General features: G+C 38.2%; 1 protein-coding gene across 9 annotated transcripts in view; it reads left to right on the plus strand.

Moving 5' to 3' along the window:
- LOC120422116 (fasciclin-2) overlaps positions 1 to 26,595 on the plus strand; it is a 223,655-nt gene that overhangs the window by 103,037 nt on the left and 94,023 nt on the right. For 2 of the 9 annotated variants that reach the window (XM_039585510.2, XM_039585535.2), the window contains exon 1: positions 24,255 to 25,181. The exons of 1 other annotated variant lie outside the window; for it this stretch is intronic. In XM_039585510.2, the coding sequence (XP_039441444.1) occupies positions 25,124 to 25,181 (58 nt within the window). In that variant the 5' untranslated portion in view covers positions 24,255 to 25,123. Of the gene's footprint in view, positions 1 to 24,243; positions 25,182 to 26,595 lie in introns of those variants that run through there. 6 more of the 9 variants (XM_039585521.2, XM_039585528.2, XM_039585488.2 and 3 more) reach the window with 6 other exon arrangements.

The raw sequence follows: 26,595 nt of genomic DNA on the forward strand, positions 1-26,595 counted from the left end.
CATCAAATTGATCAGAAAATTCACTCAAAAGTTACAGCTGTTTGAATATTTACATACCATTTTTGTATGGACAGCTGCCAAAATTGTATGGAGACTTGTATGGGTGAACCAATGACACAAAATAGCATATTTGGTCATAGGGAAGGCCCCCACAAAGTTTGAGCTAAATCAAAAAATACAAATAAAATCCATTTCCGGTTTTGGTAGAGAATTGCTCCACTCTCTTTTGGCAGCACTTGCTGCTCCTGCAAAAAAGATTGAGGCTGGAGCCGCGACGCTCATGCAACCAAGCAAGCTGATGGTGCTGCCAAAAAGCTTGAAGAAATAGTCTGTACCCATTTTAAATAGTGGACGAATCTTTTCGCACTCTTCGGCAAAGTTGTTCCTTGGAACACAGACTATGAGCTCACGAGATTTTTGAAAAATGCAAAAATTGTTAAGGGGCTCAAAACTACCAAAAACGAAAACGCACTGATTTTACGAGTTAATCCTATTTAAATTTCAAATTAGAAGCGCCACGTTCTGTCGCAACCAATCAAGCTCGTATTTGGAATTCGGGCTCAGCACACATAGTGGATCATGCTCTGAAATGCCTGCGAAATTGCGATGCCTCTGTGTTCTCTTATGCTAACTAGATAGGAAAACCAGCAAGCTTAGTACAAGAGCGCACAGAGGCATCGATTGACCAATTTTGTTACATCTTACTGTGTATAGCTAAGTTTTTACCAAGGGAAAATTTAAAGCTCAATAAAACCTCATCTCAAAATGCATAAATCGCATACGATTAGAGCAACGTGCACACTTGCTAGGCTCATTCAAAATGTCCGTTAATCTCTTGAACTTTTTTATGTGCCACCTAATCGTTATTGATTTTGTCATTCACCTGATTTATGCTTTGTAAAATTATTTGAAGAGCGTAAAACGTCCAACCAAGGTGTTCAGCACAGCATCCTTACAAAATAATCGGCCAACCTTCATGCTGCTCCGGAAACCATCAACAGAACGTACAACAAATTGTGAGTATGGGCAGCATTAATAATGCTTCTCGGTGGGGATAGTTTACGGTCTACGAGATAAGAGAGTGATGGGGAGCATCATAAGCGGTATAAATTCATCCCCCCATAATATGATGCATTGTATCAAAACTGGAGAGGGCTATAGCCGGCTAGCAGCATGAAAACAATCTCGATTTATGGAAGGGAAATTTAGCACATAGTATTTTGATACGTACCCCACGTAATTAATTGAGCGCATTACTCATGCAACAGCGGCATCGAATGTGTCTGGCTATGGAAATTTGTCATTTTGATCCAGGTGGAGAGAGAAATGATGACAGCATAACAGGTCAATGCAATAGAAGCTGACAGTGCGGTGATAGAGACTATTTTTGCTAATCAAAATTTAACTGAATGACTGTAGATTTTATTAAAAACTCAAGAGATGATAAATAGTTTAATGGTTTAAAAATATCACGATAAAGATCATATAAAGCTATAAAAAACGGTAGCTATTTATTTATATATTCTGCTTTAGTATTCCTTTTTTTCTTTCATTTTATCTATTAAAAAAAAGATGCTGAGGAAGATGCCAATAAAAATAACTATAGGATCTATTAACTCTTTAGAAACATTGTCACGACTTTTTGCCGTTTACTAAGACATTATCATCAGTCTATCCCATTTTAAAAATGGATAAGAATACCATCTTGAGTATCGTAGAATTTTATGACAGTAATTTCGCTCTATTAATTCTTCGCCAAAGAACCGATGAGTTTCTCTATCTTAACACTTTTCCCGGCAGACTTAATTACGGAATGCTTTTAAATTAACCACTTTCCTCAATCCATGTTTTGGAGAGCTCTTCATAAAAGGGGGCACCGTTTTTGCACGTCTTCAGAGTGTTAATAGCGCGTGAAAGTTAAGGAGATGTCACTCGCCGTAAAGTTCCGCTCCTGATGATGATGCTCCTTCGTCTACTTGCAACCCTTGTCGACGGAAAATTATCATATTTAGGGAAAAAAGGATGCGTCTTCGGGACTGCTATGTCTGCGTGAGCCATCAGCAATAAGCGAAGGCCCTCTGGTAGGGGTGGGGTAGAATTCAGCCATTAAACGGGTCTCATCATAGCCATCAGAACTCGCACCTGGGACCTACGCAAACGTCGTCCTGGACAGGTTGTCACGTCGAAATATTGCGACGGGACTTGGACCAGGTTAATGGCAAACTTGAAAGGTGAGCTGTTCATTGACATTTCATCGTGACAAGAGAAAGTTTTGCACATAATAAAATTGTTTGAAAATATATTTTAACACTTAATTTTATCCAAATAAAATTTAACTTGAAAAAATTCTCCAAGTCAACAAATTTGAAACAGGACTAGTTTTTACAGGATTTAGTTGCGTTATTTTCAAAAATGTTGCAAAATCTAAAATTGCTGAACTTCTACCACTAGAGCGTTCATTGGATTTATGAAAGCCAGTTTCCATTGTGCTCTGATACAACCCAATTTTGGCCCTAACTTATCCCGGGGCAAGTTTAATCCATTTCAAAAGTTTTCGCAACAAACTGATTGAAATTTAATTCACTTTCCCCTCATGTTGGTGTTCCTATTACTTTACTCCGTTATTCCACCCAATATACAAAATAAAAGGTGGAAATTGGAAAAGGAATCGTCTTATTATCCTCAACTCCCAGAGCTTCAGACGCCAGTATTGATTGTGTTGACTCGACTTCCGCATCCTTAACCAATTGCTCACCAGCCCAAGAATAAACAACGCACACCAGCACAGCCCACAATGTGTAGCTAAGTTTGGAACAGAACTGTATGCTGCTTAAGAAATAAAGAGTTGGTTATGAATTAAAATGAATCCGAAGGTGACAGAGGGGCAAAGTACTTATGATTGAACGAATTTTAAGGCGTAAGAATTCATCATTAATCTCATTAAAAAAAATCGTGGAGTAGCAGAAGCGAAGCAGTCTTGATTAAAAAACTAAATTAATCCACCTATGTGGTTGGTGCCTTCCTCACTTTTTATCAACATTTGGTGATATGATGAGTTTGGACACAAATTCCATCTATTTCACAATGAAAAAATACACAAATGTCACTTAAGCGGTCATAACTTGAAACTGAGCGTTGCCAGATCTTCAAAAAACTCATAACCTAACCAACGATGGGTCGGATGATGGATCCGGACAAAGCTTAGGAATTTAAAAAAAAAGTATAAAAATATCACTTGGTCATATCTCGAGACAAGGTTGCCAGATCATCAATATTTTGGACTCATTGGAAAAGTCTTTTGATTACCTAACCAACGATGGGTCGGATGATGGATCCGGACATAGTTTACATACATTTAAGTGAGAACCGGCATAAAGAGAACATAAATATCACTTAAGTGATGGTAACTTGAGACAGGGTTGCCAGATCTTCAATGTTTTGGACTCATTGGAAAGGTCTTTCGATTGCCTAACCAACGATGGGTCGGATGATGGATCCGGACATAGTTTACATACGTTAAGTGAGAACCGGCTTCAAAAAAGTACATAAATATCACTTAAGTGGTCATATCTCGAGACAGGGTTGCCAGATCTTCAATGTTTTGGACTTATTGGAAAGATCTTTTGATTACCTTATCAACGATGGGTCGGATGATAGATCCGGACATAGTTTTCATATAGATAAGGGAGATCCGGCATCAAAATTCCAGCAACTGATTCGCAACTCTGACACTTTTTTTTACGTAACTTTTGAACTACTTATCGGATCTTCAAACAATTCAATAGTGCAGTATGGGGCACCAAAACGAATCGAATGCAACTTGTTTTACTCAAATCGGATCAGCCAGTGCCGAGAAAACTTGGCAAGAATTTTGAGCACCAAGGTGAATACGCACACACATACACACACACACAGACATTTGTTCAGTTTTCGATTCTGAGTCGATAGGTATACATGAATATAGGTCTACGAGCTGTTTTTCAAAAGTTCATTTTTCGAGCAGGATTATAGCCTTACCTCAGTGAGGAAGGCAAAATAAATAAAATATTGTTTTCGTAAAGATCAGAAAATTTCACGAATGTTTTAGATGTTAACACCGAAAATCAGACCATTAGTTGCTGAGAGATTAAAAAATGGTGGGTTGTTTGGGTAAGACTTAAAAAAACCAAGAGTTTCCAGCAAGGCCTCAGACTGGCAACTAATTAATAATTACTTTGATTTTAAGCTGGTAATTAGGTAATTCATTAATTACTTAGTAATTCATGGTTATTAGAGTAATTTAAAATAATTATTTGGTAATTGAAGTAATTTTGAGTAATTAAAGTAATCTTTTTCATATTGTACTTCTTCAACGAAACTTTTTGATTTTTTGATATAATGTATTAGAACAGAATTTCTTTTTTATTTCAAATAAGAGTGTCACACATGGATTGAAAAAAGACTGGTTCTGTATGTAGAAGGCCTTATTCACCATAATTCTCTCCTAAAACTTTCCTAAAATTTATTTTCAACATGTAGTTTAGCCAAGCTGATTAACAACAAAAGGCTACGCCATGATATATTACCCAGTAAAACATGTTTCATGAATCCAAAATCTATTTATTTTTATGAAATAATTGTAAAAATCCAGAGTTTTTTCTTTAAAGGACCTATAAGCTATTGTCTTTCATATGTTTATAGGGCTCAATAAAATAAAGTCGAGAAATATGATTTTTTTTTGCAAGAACTACATTAGAGCTGTCTTTCCTTCTAATAGACAGTCAAAATTATTTGAAGTTTATGTGGATCAAATATTTAAAACTAAAATTTATCATTGACAATAGCAATGTTTTCAAGTGAAAGCCATTTAAAAATAAATAAAAATAAAAATAAGTTTTTTGAATATAATTTTTAAGAGCTGAACTATTTTCTTGAAACATTTCCAAATATTTCTGAGACAAATGTTTCATTGTTAAAAATCAAACTCAGTGAATTGACTAATCACTAACTAAATTAAATCCAAAGTAAATGACAAATTACACATTATCTGTATTTTTGGTAACGTTTTTTTAAATATACTTGAGAAAAAAAAACAAACGAAATAATGTCAAAACAATGTACGAAAAACATTGTAAAACATAACGTTATTTTGAAGAATTTCACAGTTTTCATGAAGAACCGCTGCAGATATTTTTCAAAGTTTATGTTTGGCTCGAAAATCTGGGGCCCTTTTTTCAAACAACTTTAAATAACAATATTTCAATGGCATTCGACTTGCCAAGTTTCAGCACCCTCTAGTGGGAGAAAATGTTCAATGGGTAAACATGAAACTATTGTGAAATATTCTGCAATTTTCAATAAAAAATATTCAAAAAAATCACAATGTCCAGATTGGCACAAACAAAATAAATAAAAAAGCATAATTTAAGACTTTGAACAAAACAATACTGTTTGTACTTTGCTTGATATTGAGTGTTTTTATTTTATTTCATTAAATTTATTTTTGAAAGAGCTATCGAATGAGCTATTAATAAATATTCAAGATTAGAACCGTAGAAATAAATACTTAAATCTATTTAATATTAAATTATATATTTTTTCATCATAGTGAAAAGTAATAAAGTAATTAATGTAATTAATTAATTTGGACCAGTAATTTGAGTAATTAATTGGCAGACTGGCAAGTAATAAACGCTTCTGGAAACCCTTGAAAAAAACATCAATTTTCATGTTTTAAAATCTTTGCATGGCAATATCTCAGCAACTAAGGGTCGTATCAACAAAGTTCTAAAAAGCAAAATATAGAGAATTTTCTCAACTTATCAAAATCATTTGTTTGAAAAGTGGGCAAACATGGCCACTAATTTAAAAAAAAATTTATAACTATTTAAAAAAAAAGTTACCTAAAAATGGCTATAGCTTGAAAACGGTGCACTTTATCAAAATTTCACTAAATTACTTTTTGATTGCAAATTTGATTTTACATTGAAAAAATGCGACCAATATTTCGTTTTTTTTAAATCAGCATTGATTTAAAAATTCATAATAAGGTCACTGATGTTATGCAAATTTTGAAAATTTCTGAAAAGTTGGCATTTGATGTCCCCTAAAACATTTAAAAAAATAAAAAAAGTGTTTTTCTGCAAATTAAATTTTAGTGACAAAAAGTGAATTAAATGACCACCATTTTTTTTTTACCTTGTACCATTTTTCAGTGTAGTCCTTATCCATTCCTACAACTTTGCCGAAGACACCAAATCGATCAAAAAAAGTCTTCGAAAGATACAGATTTTTGAATTTTCATACATCATTTTGCCTTCCTCACTGAGGTAAGGATATAATCCTGCTCGAAAAATGAACTTTTGAAATACAGCTCGTAGACCTATATTCATGTATACCTATCGACTCAGAATCGAAAACTGAACAAATGTCTGTGTGTGTGTCTGTGTGTGTATGTATGTATGTGTTAAAAATTCTTGCCAAGTTTTCTCAGCACTGGCTGGACCGATTTTGATCAAACCGGTTGCATTCGACTTGGTTTAGGGTCCCATACATCGCTATTGAATTGTTTGAAGTTTCGATAAGTATTTCAAAAGTTATATATAAAAATGTGTTTTCACATTTATCCGGATCTCACTTATATGCATGAAAACTATGTCCGGATCCAACATCCAACGCATCGTTGGTAAGGTAATCAAAAGACCTTTCCAACGAGTCCAAAACATTGAAGATCTGGCAACCCTGTCTCGAGTTACGACCACTTAAGTGATATTTATGTACTTTTTTGAAGCCGAATCTCACTTAAATGTATGTAAACGAAGTCCGGATCCATCATCCGACCCATCTTTGGTTAGGTAATCGAGAGACCTTTCCAACGAGTCCAAAACATTGAAGATCTGGCAACCCTGTCTCGAGATATGTCCTCTTAAGTGATATTGATGCACTTTTTTGAAGCCGGGTTCCACTTAAATGTATGTAAACTATGTCCGGATCCACCATCCGACCCATCGTTGGTTAGGTAATCGAAAAACCTTTCCAACGAGTCCAAAACATTGAAGATCTGGCAACCCTGTCTCGAGATATGGCCACTTAAGTGATATTGTTGCACTTTTTTGAAGCCGGATCTCATTTAAATGTATGTAAACTATGTCTGGATCCATCATCCGACCCATCGTTGGTTAAGTAATCGAAAAACCTTTCCAACGAATCCAAAACACTGAAGATCTGGCAACCCTGTCTCGAGATATGGCCACTTAAGCAATATTTATGTACTTTTTGGAAGCCGGATCTCACTTAAATGTATGTAATGTCCGGATCCACCATCCGACCCATCCTTGGTTAGATAATCGAAAAACCTTTCCAACGAGTCCAAAACATTGAAGATCTGGCAACCCTGTCTCGAGATATGTCCTCTTAAGTGATATTGATGCACTTTTTTGAAGCCGGGTCCCACTTAAATGTATGTAAACTATGTCCGGATCCACAATCCGACCCATCGTTGGTTAGGTAATCGAATAACCTTTCCAACGAATCCAAAACACTGAAGATCTGGCAACCCTGTCTCGAGATATGGCCACTTAAGCAATATTTATGTACTTTTTGGAAGCCGGATCTCACTTAAATGTATGTAAACTATTTCCGGATCCACCATCCGACCCATCGTTGGTTAGGTAATCGAAAAACCTTTCCAACGAGTCCAAAACATTGAAGATCTGGCAACCCTGTCTCGAGATATGGCCACTTAAGTGATATTGTTGCACTTTTTTGAAGCCGGATCTCATTTAAATGTATGTAAACTATGTCTGGATCCATCATCCGACCCATCGTTGGTTAAGTAATCGAAAAACCTTTCCAACGAATCCAAAACACTGAAGATCTGGCAACCCTGTCTCGAGATATGGCCACTTAAGCAATATTTATGTACTTTTTGGAAGCCGGATCTCACTTAAATGTATGTAATGTCCGGATCCACCATCCGACCCATCCTTGGTTAGATAATCGAAAAACCTTTCCAACGAGTCCAAAACATTGAAGATCTGGCAACCCTGTCTCGAGATATGTCCTCTTAAGTGATATTGATGCACTTTTTTGAAGCCGGGTCCCACTTAAATGTATGTAAACTATGTCCGGATCCACAATCCGACCCATCGTTGGTTAGGTAATCGAATAACCTTTCCAACGAATCCAAAACACTGAAGATCTGGCAACCCTGTCTCGAGATATGGCCACTTAAGCAATATTTATGTACTTTTTGGAAGCCGGATCTCACTTAAATGTATGTAAACTATTTCCGGATCCACCATCCGACCCATCGTTGGTTAGGTTATCGAAAAACCTTTCCAACGAGTCCAAAACATTGAAGATCTGGCAACCCTATCTCGAGATATGGCCACTTAAGTGATATTGTTGCACTTTTCGGAAGTGCATCGTTGGTTAGGTTCAAGTTAGGTTATCGAAAAACCTTTCCAACGAGTCCAAAACATTGAAGATCTGGCAACCCTGTCTCGAGATATGGCCACTTAAGTGATATTGTTGCACTTTTTGGAAGCCGGATCCCACTTAAATGTATGTAAACTATGTCCGGATCCATCATCCGACCCATCGTTGGTTAGGTAATCGAAAAACCTTTCCAACGAGTCCAAAACATTGAAGATCTGGCAACCTTGTCTCGAGTTATGATTTCTTAAGTTATATGTGTGTGCGTTTTTTTTCTGGATTCAATAAAATAGCTGAAATATGTGTCCAAACCAATCATATTACCCATTGTTGGTAAAAAGTGAGGAAGGCATCAACCACATAGGTGGATTAAGTTAGTTTTTGTATTGAGAGCTGCCAAATTTGTATGCAAAATTATATGGACAAACTAATGATGCAAAAAAGTTTCAGCCGGATAAATTATCCCAAAATTCAAATTATTAAAAAAAAAATTCGTAGAGAATTGCATTACATCAGAATAATCCACCCCACGTGTAGCCTCAAAACAAACAGCCTCCCTTATAAGTGGTGTGAATTATATCTGCTGCAGAATTATTTCAAAGGGGGTGTGACGATGGACAGGAACGGAAGAAATTAAAATTATATTATAAAGTCCTCCCTAGTCTTTGTTTGTCTACTGAGCAGTTCTCTACGGAATCGGTCTTTTTTCTTTAATTTTATTTTTTGTATTTTTTAATCCGGCTGAAACTTTTTTGGTGCCTTCGGTATGCCCAAAGAAGCCATTTTGCATCATTAGTTTGTCCATATAATTTTCCATACAAATTTGGCAGCTGTCCATACAAAAATGATATAAGAAACTTCAAAAATCTGTATCTTTTGAAGGAATTTTTTGATCGATTTGGTGTCTTCGGCAAAGTTGTAGGTATGGATATGGACTACACTGAAAAAAAATGATACACGGTAAAAAAATTTTTGGTGATTTTTAATTTAACTTTTTGTCACTAAAATTTAATTTGCAAAAAACACTATTTTTATTTTTTTTTTATTTTTTGATATGTTTTAGAAGACATAAAATGCCAACTTTTCAGAAATTTCCAGAATGGGCAAAAAATCTTTGACCGAGTTATGATTTTTTGAATCAATTCAGATTTTTTCAAAAAATCGAAATATTGGTCGCAAAAATTTTTCAACTTCATTTTTCGATGTAAAATCAAATTTGCAATCAAAAAGTACCTGAGTGAATTTATGATAAAGTGCACCGTTTTCAAGCTATAACCATTTTTAGGTAACTTTTTTGAAAATAGTCTCAGTTTTTCATTTTTTTAAATTAGTGCCCATGTTTGCCCACCTTTGAAAAAAATATTTTTGAAAAGCTGAGAAAATTCTCTATATTTTGCTTTATTGAACTTTGTTGATACGACCCATAGTTGCTGAGATATTGCCATGCAAAGGTTAAAAAACAGGAAAATTGATGTTTTCTAAGTCTCACTCAAACAACCCGCCATTTTCTAATGTCGATTTCTCAGCAACTATAAATCCGATTTACAATGTTAAAACATGGAACATTCGTGAAATTTTCCGATTTTTTCGAAAAAAATATTTTCAAATATTTAAAATCAAGACTAACATTTCAAACGGGCCAAACATTCAATTTTACGCCCATTCAATAAAGCAAAACATAGAGAATTTTTTCAGCTTTTCAAAAATATTTTTTTCAAAGGTGGGCAAACATGGGCACTAATTTAAAAAAATGAAAAACTGAGACTATTGAGCATGAGCATGAGCATGAGGTTGACTGCCAATTAGCTGCTACTCCGTTATTGACAGATCAGCTGAAGTTAAACAATGAATCAAAAATGATCAGTGGGAGCCAACCATCCGTTCACTGTTTAACCTCTGAAGATCCCTACTTTATTAGTCAATACCGGCGCCCTCCCAAGAAGCCTGCAGTTCAACGAAAGGGAGGAATGTTAGTCCGATAGTTGAAGTTGCAGACTCATCAAGCACACAGTTTTTCGCTATATACTTGTTGATACCGCTTGAGACCGTTGAATCCACAGCATCTCCTTCAAGCATCACGTGATTATTATTTTTTTGGGTTAGTAGGATAAGGTATTGGCTTTTCGATGCCTCCCGAGCTACGATGCTATGGGGAGGACTTTCATAACAGACCCGTCGGCGAGCCTTCCGAGAAACGATGCTATGGGAAGGTCTTTCTGGTTAACACACAAAGTCACTCACACACAATTATTTCACTCCACTATTAATTAATCCAAAATGTCAGTGCGTCTTTCGATCATTATATAGAAATGGCTTTTTCACCATAAAAAATAAAACCTTTTTCGAAAAAAATATACACAATTTACCCGACGCCGTGCCTTCCGAACAACGATGATATAGAAAGGGCTTTGAAAATCACAAAACAATTAATTAAGATCGCAAAAAAAAATCACAAAAAACACCAATTATTCAACGAAAATTACGCTCAAGTCACAAATAATTCAGTAAGTCATGCTATTATTCGATTACCACAGTCACTCACCCCATACGAATAGCGACACAAAAGCACACCAAAAAATTAACCTGCATAATCACGATTTCGCGTCCCCACTTCCAGCGCACCAATGATGCTATTATTCGTTTACCACAATCACTCACCCCATACGAACAGCGACACAAAAGCACACAAAAAAAATAACCTGAATAATCGCGATTTCGCGTCCCCACTTCCAGCGCACCAATGATGCTATTATTCGATTACCACAATCACTCACCCCATACGAACAGTACACAAAAATAATAACCTGAATAATCACGATTTCGCGTCCCCACTTCCAGCGCACCAATGATGCTATTATTCGATTACCACAATCACTCAACCCATACGAATAGCGACACCTAAAAAAATGAAAAACTGAGACTATTTTCAAAAAAGTTACCTAAAAATGGTTATAACTTGAAAACGGTGCACTTTATCAAAAATTCATTAATGTAATTTTTGATTGCAAATTCGATTTTACATCGAAAAATGAAGTTGAAAAATTTTTGCGACCAATATTTCGATTTTTTGAAAAAATCTGAATTGATTCAAAAAATTATAACTCAGTCAAAGATTTTTTGCCCATTCTGGAAATTTCTGAAAAGTTGGCATTTTATGTCCTCTAAAACACATCAAAAAATAAAAAAAAAATAAAAATAGTGTTTTTTTGCAAATCAAGTTTTAGTGACAAAAAGTTAGATTAAAAATCACCAAATTTTTTTTTACCGTGTATCATTTTTTTCAGTGTAGTCCATATCCATACCTACAACTTTGCCGAAGACACCAAATCGATCAAAAAATTCCTTCAAAAGATACAGATTTTTGAAGTTTCTTATATCATTTTTGTATGGACAGCTGCCAAATTTGTATGGAAAATTATATGGACAAACTAATGATGCAAAATGGCTTCTTTGGGCATACCGAAGGCACCAAAAAAGTTTCAGCCGGATTAAAAAATACAAAAAATCGAATGACCGAAATCTCAGAGAATTGCTCTACTTGCAAATGATGTCGGCAAATCTAATCAAAAACCACTTGCTATTGGGACATCACCTCGTCTGGACTTGATTCTTCTTTCACAGCATCATGCCAGTTGGAGTAACTTTCTCCTTCATCAGACGGTGAGGACCATCAACCAATTATTAATCTTCTGGGCAAACCTACACTGTGGGAGGCGAAAACGCATTCATTAAGCTATTTATATGGAAATTATTTGAATTCTGACAGTGTCACTGCCAGCCACGAATAGGCAGATGGAATAATTTAACAGCGAATTTGAATGTTATGTTCTCTGTTCAAATCTTTGCCGAGGATGAATTGCTGTTTGGGATAATTTTGATGATCAATAAGAATTCATTGATCCGTTTGTTTACACCAGGGAAAAATGATGGATAAACAATAGATCGTCAATGAAGTGCACAACGGATTCAGTAACTTACACATTTGTATAGAATGGTTAACTATTATCTTGAACAAAGCATGAATCTCATCAAATATCACCCCAAACTATACATCAACCAACAGCAATCACTGTGCGTTTCAGGAAATGAAATTTCAGATCCCCAAACAATTGTCCAAATTGGAGCATACTGGGGGCGTTAACCCCCGGAAACTGATTCCACCCCTCAAATGAATCGGCAACAAAGGGTAACATGACCCTTGAAGATAGGGAAGCTGGGGAAGCGTGTTTCATTCTATTGTTTATGATGTACTTTCATTTTCTCTCATCTTTTAGCACCCTTTCGATGGTGGAGCGCTTTGTGGCTGATGTATAAATAACCCTCAATGCACTGACTAAATTTTTTTTTTAATTTTTTGAACATCTTTAATAAAAAAAAATCATATTCAAATAAAACATATATCAATGATTTGCTTTTCAAGTCGATAGTGTCGTTATCATTGTCATCGTAATCACTTTCTTCTCTGAAAAAAAAAAACAAACTTCCTCACACAACGAGCCAGTAAAAAGTTACTTGTTCCTCGTAAAGCTGGTGCGACAAAGTCGCGCCGGGCTGGCTCAACAAATAGGAATAATCAATAAAATGGAATGGATGCTGTGAAAGTGCCAGACAGCCACCCTGCCAAGGATATATTTGATATCCAGCTGGTTCGTGTTCTCGACAAGCAACAAGCGCAGTTTGAAAAATTACATAGCTTTTCTTCTCGGGAAACGAAACTGCCAAATTTTAAGAAAGGAACCTGGATTTCTGGAGAATTCGTAGAACGAAGAATGGAAACAATGTCATTTCTCACCGACCGTTTCTTCCTATTATGGGAAGCAGCCAACCTCGGCCTTTAAAAGTGAAAACTTAAAATAATGCCACCGGGGGTTTCAGTTAATTCCACGCGAATTCATCACAGGAATTTCCTCGCAATAAATTTCCTTGGGCTTTTCCAGCATCCGTTCTTTGGAAGTTCTTTGGAATGACCATCGTCGGAATGGCTAAAAAGTGGACCAAAGATGCTGCCACGGACAATTGAAGCTGAATGCCATATAAAACAATTGCTTCATACAGTGGGCGTGCAGACGTTTGGAGATTTATGAAATGTACTCTGAGGTTTGGAACATGTAAAAGAAAATGGGAAAGAAGGGCTCAAGACGAAGAAATCACTGCATAAATCATTACGCACCAGAGCCACCCTAGTTTTTAAACCGATGATTTTTGTGGGGAAAATGTCCTTTTTTCGGTAAAAAATCGTTAACTGATCTTACTTTTTGTTTTGAAATAGATTAAAAACATTTAATTTTAAGGGACCCGATCGTTTGAAGCATTGAGAGCACTATCACCACCCAAAAACCCTACTTTATACTCTTTGGCAAATCTATATTAATCATAATTACTGCAACTTTCGCATCTCCTTGTAAACGGAAATTCATTTGGGTCCATCAAATTAATTACATTTTTATTGAATTATTGCACAACTTTATTCGCTTCAACCCTCCCTCGAGTGCCGAATTATTTCGCCGGGAAACACGAGTCAGCTGGACAGGGCAGAAATGGTGGCTAATTCAGAATCGAGAGCTCTTATTCTTTGAACTATGATAAATGATACTTTTAATTGTGATCCTTTTTTACTAATGATAGGGTCGGCCGTTTCTCCCCCTCGGATGTATTTGATACTTCAAGCGACTGGGTTTTATCGTGTTTTGGCAAATTTATTTATTGTGTTAAATTTGCTCTACATTTCACCACGTTTATTAGTGTTTCGTGTGCAGTCAGCCAACCATTCTGCCAGGACATAAATAAAAAAAATTGTAACACCATCTCTGGAGTGTGGCCGGAGGAGAAAAGTTGGCAAAATTGGCCGTATAGAATTCGTTACATTGGCAACCGTTAGATTCCCTGGTGAAAATTGCGTGATTGAGCACGGTTATTGCCCATGGGTTATGATGTGTGAGTGCCGAACTCGCACAAGACTGATATCCATGCAGGACTATTTTGGGGTGTTCGACAAGGGTGAACTATAACTCATGTTGGTAAGGGGGAGAAAACGTCATCATAAATTAATTCGACCGAAATTTTTGTTACACATTGCTATCGTTCGTGATTAAAAGTGATTTCAATACTTGCAAAGCGATTTGGTTTATGATAAATAGTCATATTTATTTAGGCACACTGTCATTTTTTTGATATCTCAGACCTCAACCAATCTGTTATAGAACGTTAAAGTGTTGATGAGTCAAAATCAGGTGCTCAATCGAATAACATGCTTTTCTACATGGTAGTCAGCATCCGAGTCAGAAAATTTTCTTCATATTAAATCTGATCATGGTTATCATATTCAAGAATCGATTCCCACGCAATTTTATTGCTTTCTAATCACGCATACAGTATCCAAAATCAGCAATTTCCAAACTCTTATCTATCTGGCACCGATCTAAATGTTACATTATTGATTACAACGCGAACTAAAAAGCAACGCCGAAATATGATATCTTCGAGGCAAATCAGGACCGGGAGGGCGAAATCGGTTTCCATCCTTATTTTGCTTTGCTGGCAGTGGATCTTATCAAAACAACAGGGCCGAAGCACTTTTCTTTGCTAGCTTTTTACCGTTTTGGTGTATCGGTAAACATTACGGGGGAGAAAAGGTGCTTCAATCAAGTTTTTACCAAAACAATCGACATCCAATTATGTTTAATGAGAGAAGTCGATTGCGATTGCTCAAGGTTGCTTTCTGTTGGAATGTTATTCAATTTCAGTTCAGTGGAGCGAACAATAGTCTAACTTTTGAGAGGTCTATTGGGGTCTTCATGATGGCGTCATAGCTTCAAGTGTCTATGTTTTGCATAGAAAGAACTTGACTTTCATTTTAATTAAATCACAACTCTTAATGATTTCCAGCCAACATATTCAAACATGTAAAAGTTTTCTTAGTCATCGCTCCGAAAATCCTATCAGCGGTACAGCTTCTTTTCACACTTGCCGATGAATCCATAGTTGCACCAGCAGAAGCCTAGAAATTGGCGCCAATTTGACGCGACATACGGACGAGATTGTCATGCTACAGATTCAGGACTTGGCAAGTAGGGTTTGTTTTGATGATATCATTCACGGGAAAGTTTCCTTGGGCAATTTACTTTGTGGTCACGTGCTGCAGGGGATGGGCTAATGAAGTTCACTGTCAAAATGTGAGTTTTAATTTTGTTTTGAAAATTAGTTGTTGTTATAGTTATTGGATCTTGGGTGGAAAAATATAAATACATTGTTGGCGTAACTTTCAGTACCTCACAAACCTCACGCATTTGCCCCTAATTTGGGCTATTTTAGCTTTTTTAGTACAAATAACTTGTACCGTTTTTTTGCTACAAAGATTACAAACGAAGGGCTGTGTTTGAGTTAGCACGCAGAATAAATTCGGTACACTATTCTTATAATCCCTTCAAAGTTTCCACAAATTTCAGTTCCCAATACTCAATTCTAAGAAAAGTGTTGTCCCTTTCTTTAAACCCGTTAGTTTTATTATGTTTTGACAAACTTATTCAAGGTATCAGAAATGTCTGCTCAACTTACAGATTGCGATGTTTATTAGTACGAACTACAACACCACATTACATGCCCGGGTGGGAAGATGACGACAATGTCCGGAACGAATTGAAAGGCCCCGGGCTCCGAGGGATGGAAAGAAATCGAGAACAGGGTTCCTTCCCTGTGGAAAGTGCGTGATTGAGAGTGATAGTTTATGTTCACTGCTCGTACAATAGAACGTACGCGAGCGCGCTTTTTCCACCCTTAATTTTGAGATCCTATTGGTTCAGGGTCGGATTCCGGAAGGAAACCATGGGTCCTCGCGTTCCATTGCGCAAAAAGTGCTATAAATTAATACAATCAAAATTTCCCTTTTCCCGACCACCATCCATAGCAATGTAGCGGAAAAGTAGCACAAAAAGCAAAATGAAATAAAATTTACAAATCCCCTGTAATTGCTGGGGAACATTTCTCCTGGTTCTTGCTCATATCTGCGATCTCTCTATGGTGTCGTGCCCCTCGTGGACTTGGGCCGCTTGCCGCAAGTCGCTGGTACTAACAGGTAGGGTGGAAAATCATGTATTTATAGAATTTGCACCAGCCAAAAAGGTATACAGTTAAACCTCGCATATGCAACTCATATGGGGGTTTCTTATGCGAAGCACGCATATGCGAGGTACAGAGCTTATGGGATTTTGGCTATATGGGAGACATGGCCTATATTTTTGTAAAAAATCATCTTAACTATACAAATTTATAGTGTTTTGGAATCGTTATGAAGTCAGCTATACAGCTAGACCAAATTTACAAGGTTTACGATGTTCTAGGTCATCCGAAACTTCCTCAAGTTAAGGCCTATGTGTTCACCGCCGTAAAAGTATGAGGTAGGCGATTGTGACTTTGGTTTTTGACCTCAGATCATATCCGGATAGCCTCAGGGAGGTTCAGGGACTAGTCTACCTATATGTGGTGATGTTCTGGGTCTTCTGAGGAGTCCCGAGAGTTACAACCGATGGATCTACCGCCGTAACAAAATAAAGGTCAGTGATTTTTCACCTCAGATCATATCCAGATAGCCTCAGGGAGGTTCAGGGACTAGTCTACCGATATGTGGTGATGTTCTAGGTCTTCTGTAGAGTCCCGGGAGTTACGGCCGGTGGGTCTACCGCCGTAACAAGATAGAGGTCAGTGGTTTTTGACCTTAGATCATATCCGGATAGCCTCAGGGAGGTCCGAGGACTAGTCTACCGATATGTGGTGATGTTCTAGGTCTTCTGTAGAGTCCCGGGAGTTACGGCTGGTGGATCTACCGCCGTAACAAGATGGAGGTCAGTGGTTTTTGACCTCAGATCATATCCGGATAGCCTCAGGGAGGTCCGGGGACTAGTCTACCGATGTGTGGTGATGTTTTAGATCTTCTATAGAGTCCCGGGAGTTAAGGCCGATGGGTCTACCGCCGTAACAAGATAGAGGTCGATGGTTTTTGACCTCAGATCATATTCAGATAGTCTCAGGGAGGTTCAGGGACTAGTCTACCGATGTGTGGTGATGTTCTGGGTCTCCTGCAGAGTCCTGGGAGTTACGTCCGATGGGTCCGGGTCGTAACTCCCGGAACTCTACAGAAGACCCAGAACATCACCACACATCGGTAGACTAGTCCCTGAACCTCCCTGAGGCTACATGGATATGATCTGATGTCAAAAACCACTGACCTCTATCTTGTTACGGCGGTAGACCCACCGGCCGTAGCTCCCGGGACTCTACAGAAGACCTAGAACATCACCACATATCGGTAGACTAGTCCCTGAACCTCCCTGAGGCTGTCTGGATATGATCTGAGGTCAAACATTACTGACCTCTATCTTGTTACGGCGGTAGACCCATCGGTCGTAACTCTCTGGACTCCTCAGAAGACCCAGAACATCACCACATATCGGTAGACTAGTCCCTGAACCTCCCTGAGGCTACATGGATATGATCTGATGTCAAAAACCACTGACCTCTATCTTGTTACGGCGGTAGACCCACCGGCCGTAACTCCCGGGACTATACAGAAGACCTAGAACATCACCACATATCGGTAGACTAGTCCCTGAACTTCCCTGAGGCTGTCTGGATATGATCTGAGGTCAAACATTACTGACCTCTATCTTGTTACGGCGGTAGACCCATCGGTCGTAACTCTCGGGACTCCTCAGAAGACCCAGAACATCACCACATATCGGTAGACTAGTCCCTGAACCTCCCTAAGGCTATCCAGATATGATCTGAGGTCAAAAACCAAAATCACAATCGCCTACCTCATACTTGTACGGCGGTGTACACATAGGCCTTAACTTGAGGAAGTTTCGGATGACCTAGAACATCGTAAACCTTGTAAATTTGGTCTAGCTGTATAGCTGACTTCATAACAATTCCAAAACACTATAAATTTGTATAGTTAAGATGTTTTTTTACAAAAATATAAGCCATGTCTCCCATATAGCCAAAATCCCATAAGCCCTGTACCTCGCATATGCAACTCTTGCGACAAAACCGAATCAGGTGGAATGACTCGTATATGCAAAGTTGCATATGCGAGGCGCTCTTATGCGAGGTTTGACTGTATCCATTTCAACTGTTGCCCTGAAAGCTTCCCCTCCTGAGTTTTCCGTGCAAAAAGGCAACCAGACGACGGAAAATAAAAAAGCATATCGTCACCACAGTGGTCCCCGGTGAGTTGTTCTCCCGGAGTTGCCAGACCTGAGTGAAGTGAAGACTCATGCCTCGTATCGGTCGTTGGCGTTATTCGGCAACAAAGCGTTCCATTCACCATCATCCGAGGGGGACGCGGAAGTGTACGACTCTAGCGTAAAGAAATAAATTTACCACCTCAATTTCATTATCTGCAGCACTGCGAAGGAGTGCGTGGAAAAAGTTTTCCGGCATTGCGAAGAACGAATATTTTGTTGAGCGGCTTTTGAATGGTTCAATTTTGACGAAGCTTGACGCAAATTGTGACACATAAAAACTTGTTTGGTTTGTTAATCTGATGTCTTGTGAAATTTTAACTTCAGTTTTTCCCCGTCCGTGTGAATCAATCGGACCGCGCACTGGACTCACAATCCAGAGGTCGCCGGTTCGAATCCCGCGGCTGGCGCTCTAAAATTCTTTGTGTAAATATGAGTATTCGGCGCCGTCGCTCCGTGCCATACTTTCATACACTTAGGAGCCCAGGGCGGCGAAGTCCTTGTAGATAAAAAGGAAGACACTAGTGGTTGGTACTAGCAATGGGTGGCCGATAGCTATAAAGTCAACTTCGTTTTTTTTTTTCAGAAAACATGAACAAAAAGTTACAACTTTGTGTACTGATCTTAGAAAATCTTTATCATTCAGAGTGATTGTACTCTTCGGCAAAGCTGTGTCGTTGCTGCAACTCTAGTTCATGTTGACATTCTGACATGAGAAAGTTTGAGTTGAAATACAAACCAGGGTACTGTTTAATAACATTGGTTTAACCTGGAAACCAAGGACATAACATCAACTTTGTATGTACTAGGGGAGTGTGGGGTAATTTGGACACCCTAAGGAAATTGCTCTGCCACGGGCTGTATGGATATTTTAAAGGAATGTTAATGACACCAGAGGATAATAGAGACCATATTTGATGGAAAAATGACATTCATTTCGATAAATTTTGATGAAAAACCCATTTTTATCGGAAAAATTAAAAGGTGTCCAAATTACCCCCACATTTTTGTGTGGGGGTAAAATGAACACCCCTATGGGGTAATTTGGACATGCCTTGTGGGGTAATATGGACATACCTTGTGGGGTAATATGGACACCTTTTGTGGGGTAATTTGGACACATGTTGAAGAATAAGTTTAACTTTTGACTTTTTGAGCATGTTTTTTTATACTTCAACCTGAATTTGTATTTGCTTTATATTTGAAGTGTTTGTTTTGCTCACAATACTTCATCAAAGGTTTAAATAATCATTTTCTGATAGAACTATAATATAATAGGAAGATAACAAATAGTTCAGTGTAGTATACAAAATTTAATCATTAATTCTGAAATGATTTAAACATTGATTCTGGATTAGGCACAAATATAGGTTTTAGTGATTAAGTTATCGTTTAAGTTTATATAAATCAATCTTTATATAGAACTAATTAACCTGAATTAATTAACCATTTTTTTAATTTTACGTTCTGTAGCCCTTCAAATTTAAATATTATTGTAAACCAGCATAGAAATTAGAAATGTCAAAGAAATTAATTAAAAGCAATCAACATTAGAGTCTAGTTGAACGCCAAATGTGCAGTAATCAGATTTTCATCCATTCGAATATTGGAATAAATTTATCTAAATTAATAAATAGGGGTTTTGTGAAAGTTCTCATTACTCACATTCCTTATTGAGTGTTTTGAGATTTTAAATCCCTCTAAATTTATCTAAATCGCTTTAAAAACTCAACCAACCATGAAAGTTACTTTTTTTTGCCTGACAGGTAGACTTTCAGGTATGTCCAAATTACCCCACAAGCCATGTCCAAATTACCCCCATAGCATGTTTTATCATAAATTGCAATTTTTGATGATAAAAATGGATAAAATGCACAATTTTTATACGTACATATCTCAGGCATCGTCCAAGCAACCCCCTTAAACAAGAATTGTCCACTTTTTTTGCCATATAACTCCTACAAAACTTTATTTCCCAACCCTCAAATATTATAACTTAAGGCAGTGCCAACCGCCCTTTGGAAACTTTTACATAATATACCAAAACTACTTAACCTATTCCAACTTTTTTGGTTTGTCCATACTCCTAGGCCATTACTAGTACTAGCCTTATCACTTAAATTGCTGTTTTCACTTTATATCCGAAGAAAACGTGATTTTTAAAGGGGTGTCCAAATTACCCCCACTGTCCATATTACCCCAAACTCCCCTATACTTTGCATTCGGTTTTCGGTCCTTATCGTACTGAATTAGTATTTCTTTAATTTCATTAGTTTTTGTCTCGATGTGCAGAGAAACGCTTTACAAACAATGTTGCCGTCAATCGGTCATGCTAACCAAGTCACATGTCAACAATCTATTCTTGTTGCAAAAAAAACTTTTACTCCGCCTTGATGTACGCGCCCCTCGATAAATAAAGCGAACTGAAGTTTACGGGGGTGGAATGTCAAGATGTCAATGTTAATTTTGTCACTTTCTCCCCTAAGTCGCATGACCAAAACGCCTCTATTCTGTTCCGATGTTGATGCATTAGTCAAGTATATCATCCGACTGACTCATGGCATGGCTGTTGTCTTCTGATGGGTTATGATATTTGCCAACGCCGTCACTGTGTCAACTGTGCGTGTGCTGGCGAAAACTATCAATTATATATGGGGATGCGCCCTTTTGTGAGATAAATCTTTGTGATGAAGTTGCGACCATACGCCAAGAGAAAGGAACGATGTTCTTCGAGCATACACATTGGCAAATTTGATGGTTGGAGGTTGGGCATGGGCGACGATGAGATTGATTGTGAGGGAAATTATTTTGATAGAGCGTCAAAATGTTGCCCTTTTACGGAAACTGAAGACAAACAAAAACACATCACCATCCACCCACGCGTTTCATCTAAGGATAATTCTTGACGCCGGAGGCATTGGCGCTGCAAGTGTGCCGTATCAACTTTTCTGGGCCATTTCTCTGTGTACACAAAACCCTTGGGGTCCGACGAGTGTGCAAACTCATCCATTGTTTCGACAGCCAGTAGAGTTCTTTTTTGGAAAGGTCTTCTTATTCTGAAACGACCAACGATATCCATTTGATAGATTTCAGCTTCGAGGACGATAGACCATCACATTTGGTGTCGTCGTCCAGGAAAGAGATTAAATATTTGTTTAGGAACAGTTCTTCCACGTGCTGGGGGAAATGTATTAATATTTTACGCTTACGGTATTTTGCGTCGACGAGTGTCGATGGTAGTAATCAGGGCTGTATGAAAAACGGCTGGGGGATAAAGCATCTGTTGCGATATTTGACTGTAATTTTGAAAGAGTAAGAGTGCACCTCTTTGGTTCTGAAACAATCCAAAGCTGTGAGGAAGTGTAATTCCAAACAGATTTAGGACAGTCAATTTACTTGTAGTGCTGCAAATCTGTTTGTGAAGGGGAAATTAAATTCTTCTCTGTTTACGCTGTGTGAGCTGTAACAGCTGTAATTGTTTGATTCGGAATTTGTTTTACCCTTGTTGAATCAAAATGATGGCGGTTCATCTTCACAAATATGCAGTGATGACAAAGAAGAGTTTCAGATAAATTCAGGAATAACTATTTGAGACTTAGAGTTTTTGTGTCTGCCGCGTCCTCTGAATTTTTAGTGCAGTGAGTGCTCCGTTTGATTCACATATAGGCAGACGAAGTTATAAGGAGCATTTGATTAACCCAATCTTTCCTCCCAAGGCCCAATGTCACTCCTGCTGACGGTATATGAGTTAAACCGAAAAGTTATAGGAGTCAAAATTTTGTTGAATTTGGTTGCCGGAGACCCGAGTTAGAAGCAAAAGTGTAAACAGAAGACATGCATGTCAGAGTGTCAAACTGCATCTGACTAAAACTTTCACATAAATTTTTTCGCAAATGCATACTGCGGCAAATAGCATCGCAACTACATTCAATATGAAGAGTGACAATATTGTACAAGTTTTTTTTAGTCTTAGCCTCAATTCTTGTAGGGGAGATGGGGGTAAGACGGCCACCCTAAGGGAGAAGTCTCATAAAATTTACGCAACAGATTATTTTGATATCAAATTACGTACATATTGTTCTACTACTAGTCCATTATAGAAATGACATAAATTAGTTGGTCTAAAAACCAATTTTCAATACTTTTCAGCAATTTAAAAAAAATAATTGAAATCGTATATATATGAAATACGCGGGGTAAGACGGCCACCCATGTGGGGTAAGACGGCCAGTGCTATAAATTAACTTAATAACTTTGCTAAATTCACCCAAATACCTACATGGTTGGTTGAACAGACTTCTCTGAACATCATAACTATTTTGGTTGAAAAAAATCAGGTTTCAAATGTGAAGAAAAATGCTGTTTAAAAATTTTCATAATTTGGCTTAGTGAATTTCATATTATTGCAAACACATTTTATGACAAACTGTGAATTTTTACTACAAAACAAACACAATTTGATGCAAAATAATTAGTTTGTGTATTTCGATTACAATAAGTAAATCATAATTATGTAAACAATATTAAATTAGCGATTTTTATGAAAAGTTTGATAGGATTTCATACTATTCTATGAGTTTTGCTATATCACAGTAAAGAATGTTGTCGAAACAGTAGTTAACAGTATTTTGGTTAAAAATGGATAGTTTTATTGAAAATGCTTTTCCTTATCTTCAAATATGTATTAATAGTCAAAAACCGTCAAAAATATAACCTATATCAAATAAAATCTACAAATTACGGGTGGCCGTCTTACCCCCGGAGAAGGTGGCCGTCTTGCCCCCAAATAAATTATTTTTTTAAACATTTTTTGTAAATAGCTCATCGCATTTTCAAAACTTTTTCGAGGGACATAATCTAGGGAAAACTTCAATTTAACATCAAAAAATATTTGAAGACAGGAAAACATATTGTTATCTAACAAAAATGCCTAAGTTGTAATTCATGAAAATTACATCCAGTTTCAAGTTCAAAAATTATTTGTGTATTTTGAGCTATTTTTATACTATTTCAAACAATATTTTTGGCAAAGGTGACTCCTTAAGCATTATTTAGCATGAGGAACAGTATTGCTAAACATTTTAGTAATATTCATTAGTATACTTAGTAAAACAGTGGGGTGGCCGTCTTACCCCGCCTGGCCGTCTTACCCCCAGCTCCCCTACAAGCTATAGTTATCCAAATGATTCTAATGCACTCACCATAACAATAATAACAACATAAAAAGGGACCCCTCAACCCAAACAAATCAACAAGTGTTTCCCCCTTACAGCTCATTCGGCACGCGTCTTTTTCGTTTTTCGCCGGTACAAACAAACCCGCCTCGGCGTTGTCGTGGCGGTCGTTCGGCTCATGAACACATTTTCCGTTAATAGCACGAGGACGACGAATAGATGAACTCATTCGCCGAATGAATTTCGACTCGTTTTCGCCGCTCCACCTTCGGGTTCTTTCGCATGTAGTTGTGATGAATGAATCTCTTCCACACTTTTGATCAGACTTCCAAACAGAGGGTTCGAGCAGCCGTCACTGGATGCGATTCATTCAATAGTGCGCCAGAAGTCGTGCGGTGCGTACGTACGGAGTACTCTCGGTCTTTAGCTGTGAGTCTTGTTGAAGTTTGGTGGAGGTGGATTCTACAGTTGGAAAACTTGACCCACCGACGCCAAGGAGAACGAATCGTTGGGAAACGGCGCGAGGTGTTACACAATTTAAGATCTCCAAGACTGTCGGTCGGTTGGTCGTCGGAATTCGCTGGCGTATGGAAATAGTGTGACGACGGCGACAACGACGCGCCAAGTGCAGTGAATTGAATTTAGAGAAATTCCCCTCGTGCGGAACGTGGGCGGCATAACAATTGGATACGCTCTCTCGGCAGTTGTTTGAATTGTATGAATGGACCACGGTAGTACCAGCTGGATTGGGGAGTGTTACCCTCGGGTTCCACCGCACACACCATTGTGATTAATCATCGGAATCAACTCTGCGAGTTGCGACAGTTACCTATTCCTTTCAATGTATGAGTTGTGTTTACGGTGGGAGATTCTGAATTGAAAACAACTCTTTGGTACAAATACCGGTACACCTGTGTTGTGGCACATGTTCGTGAGGTGTAGTGGTACAGTGGTGGATATTACGAGTGGACAAGCTGCTGGAGTTCGTGCTGCTAGTTCCAGAGCACGCGAATAATTTAATCAATATTCATCTGATTACTTGTAATAGCTCCGTTGGTGAAATATGGTAATGAAATGAGCAACAAGAATTAAGTGAAGTGGTCAAGTGCTTGCTTTCCTGAGAAAAATATTGCCTTCCGAAGGTTGTAGTGGTTCCATTCGGAGCAAATTAAAGGTGTTTGTGAGGTGGGAGAAGGAAAAGAAACAAGATACAAAAGCCATCAACGGTCACACGTACACATCTACACAGCGTCCGTAGACTTCCAGCAGACTTAGCTTAAGTTCCAGCGTCCGACAATGACGGCGAGGTTGAACTCCTTGTCGATAGCAATTCTTTGCTGGATAACAGTATTAGGTAAGCAGTTTCTACATTATGCAAACGCTCAGGAAGGATTACTCATATTCGACACTAAGTCTTTCACGAGCGTCTAGAGCTCAGGTACCTGACGTCGAGATAATCAGGCTTCTAATTACGCGACACCACTGTCGTCGCTCAAGTAGCTCTTTGTGTGCCCTACCTTTCCTCTTAAACCTTGAAGGTGGCGCATTCTAAAAATACAACGTTCTAGTATTAGCTGCATTCACTTCGGTGGAAGTCGATGGGAATCGATCTTGGCACGAAGGCTTGTAACCACCACTTCGCCCTCCTCTCCTTAAGGTGGTGTTCCACATTACTGACTCAGTGACTTTTTCGCGCAAAACTTGGCACACCAGCGTGACTTCAGGACGCGACGAAGTGAAATGTTCTATTTTGAGAGAAATGTGTTTTTTTTCTGCTGTCCCACGGTGTGGGGTTGCACTTTGAAATTGGACTGGACCGATGAATGGAAGCGGTGTGAGGGTTTTGCGCTAACATGACATCGTCGTTTATTTGCAGAAGAGATTTATTTGCTTTTTGACCTCCACCGTGGTCGCTTTTGCTTGAGTTTGGAGAAGCTGCTTGCTGCTGGCAAACTCAATTCCAGCTTGTTATTTGAAGCTGAATGTTGTTCTACAGAAATTTAACAAAAAATGGCTTTTCTAATCTAATCTAATCAAACCCTAGCGCAGCCAGTCTTCCGAAGGGATCCTGGAAAGTGCCTTTGGTTCTATTACGCCCTTGACATTTCAAGAAAAAAAACTGGATTTGCTCCAGTTTTGTAATTTTGCATATTATTAGTTTTGATGAAAGTACACATAACCAGAACGAAAGAAATGAACTTAACATGACTTTACTGGAATCTGCCATACAGAACAAACAGAGAGCTGTGTGGATCAATCGGACCTGTTTGGATCAATCGGACCGCGCACTGGACTCACAATCCAGAGGTCGCTGGTTCGAATCCCGAGGCAGACGCAAAAATTCTAAGTGTTAATATAGGTATTCGGTGCCCTCTCCCCGTGCCCATACCTTCACACTTAGGAGACCCGGGAGGCGGAGTCTTGTCGCAAAAAGAACGATACACGCCTGTGGATCCGTTGACGAAACCGCAAGGTTTAAGAGGGCCACATTATAAGGTGTTACGTCGATTCCGTTTCCGAGAGCTGTTAAGAAGAGCTCTTAGTGCCGATGCATGTCTGGTTCACGGTATGCAAAACTCGAATTTCAAAGCTAGTCGCGTTTAACTAACTTGGTAAGATAGAACATTATATTTCAGCACTTTCGGAAAGTCATGCATGCATTGAAGGATAAACATAAAAATATATTCAATACAAAATCTCCCAGTTGTTTAGCTTCTCGGGCACTTTGGGACGGATCGGTTCAAACGACCTAATTTTAACGACTCCCT

This window comes from Culex pipiens, chromosome 3 (genome assembly GCF_016801865.2).
Source record: "Culex pipiens pallens isolate TS chromosome 3, TS_CPP_V2, whole genome shotgun sequence".
Classification (NCBI taxonomy): domain Eukaryota; kingdom Metazoa; phylum Arthropoda; class Insecta; order Diptera; family Culicidae; genus Culex; species Culex pipiens.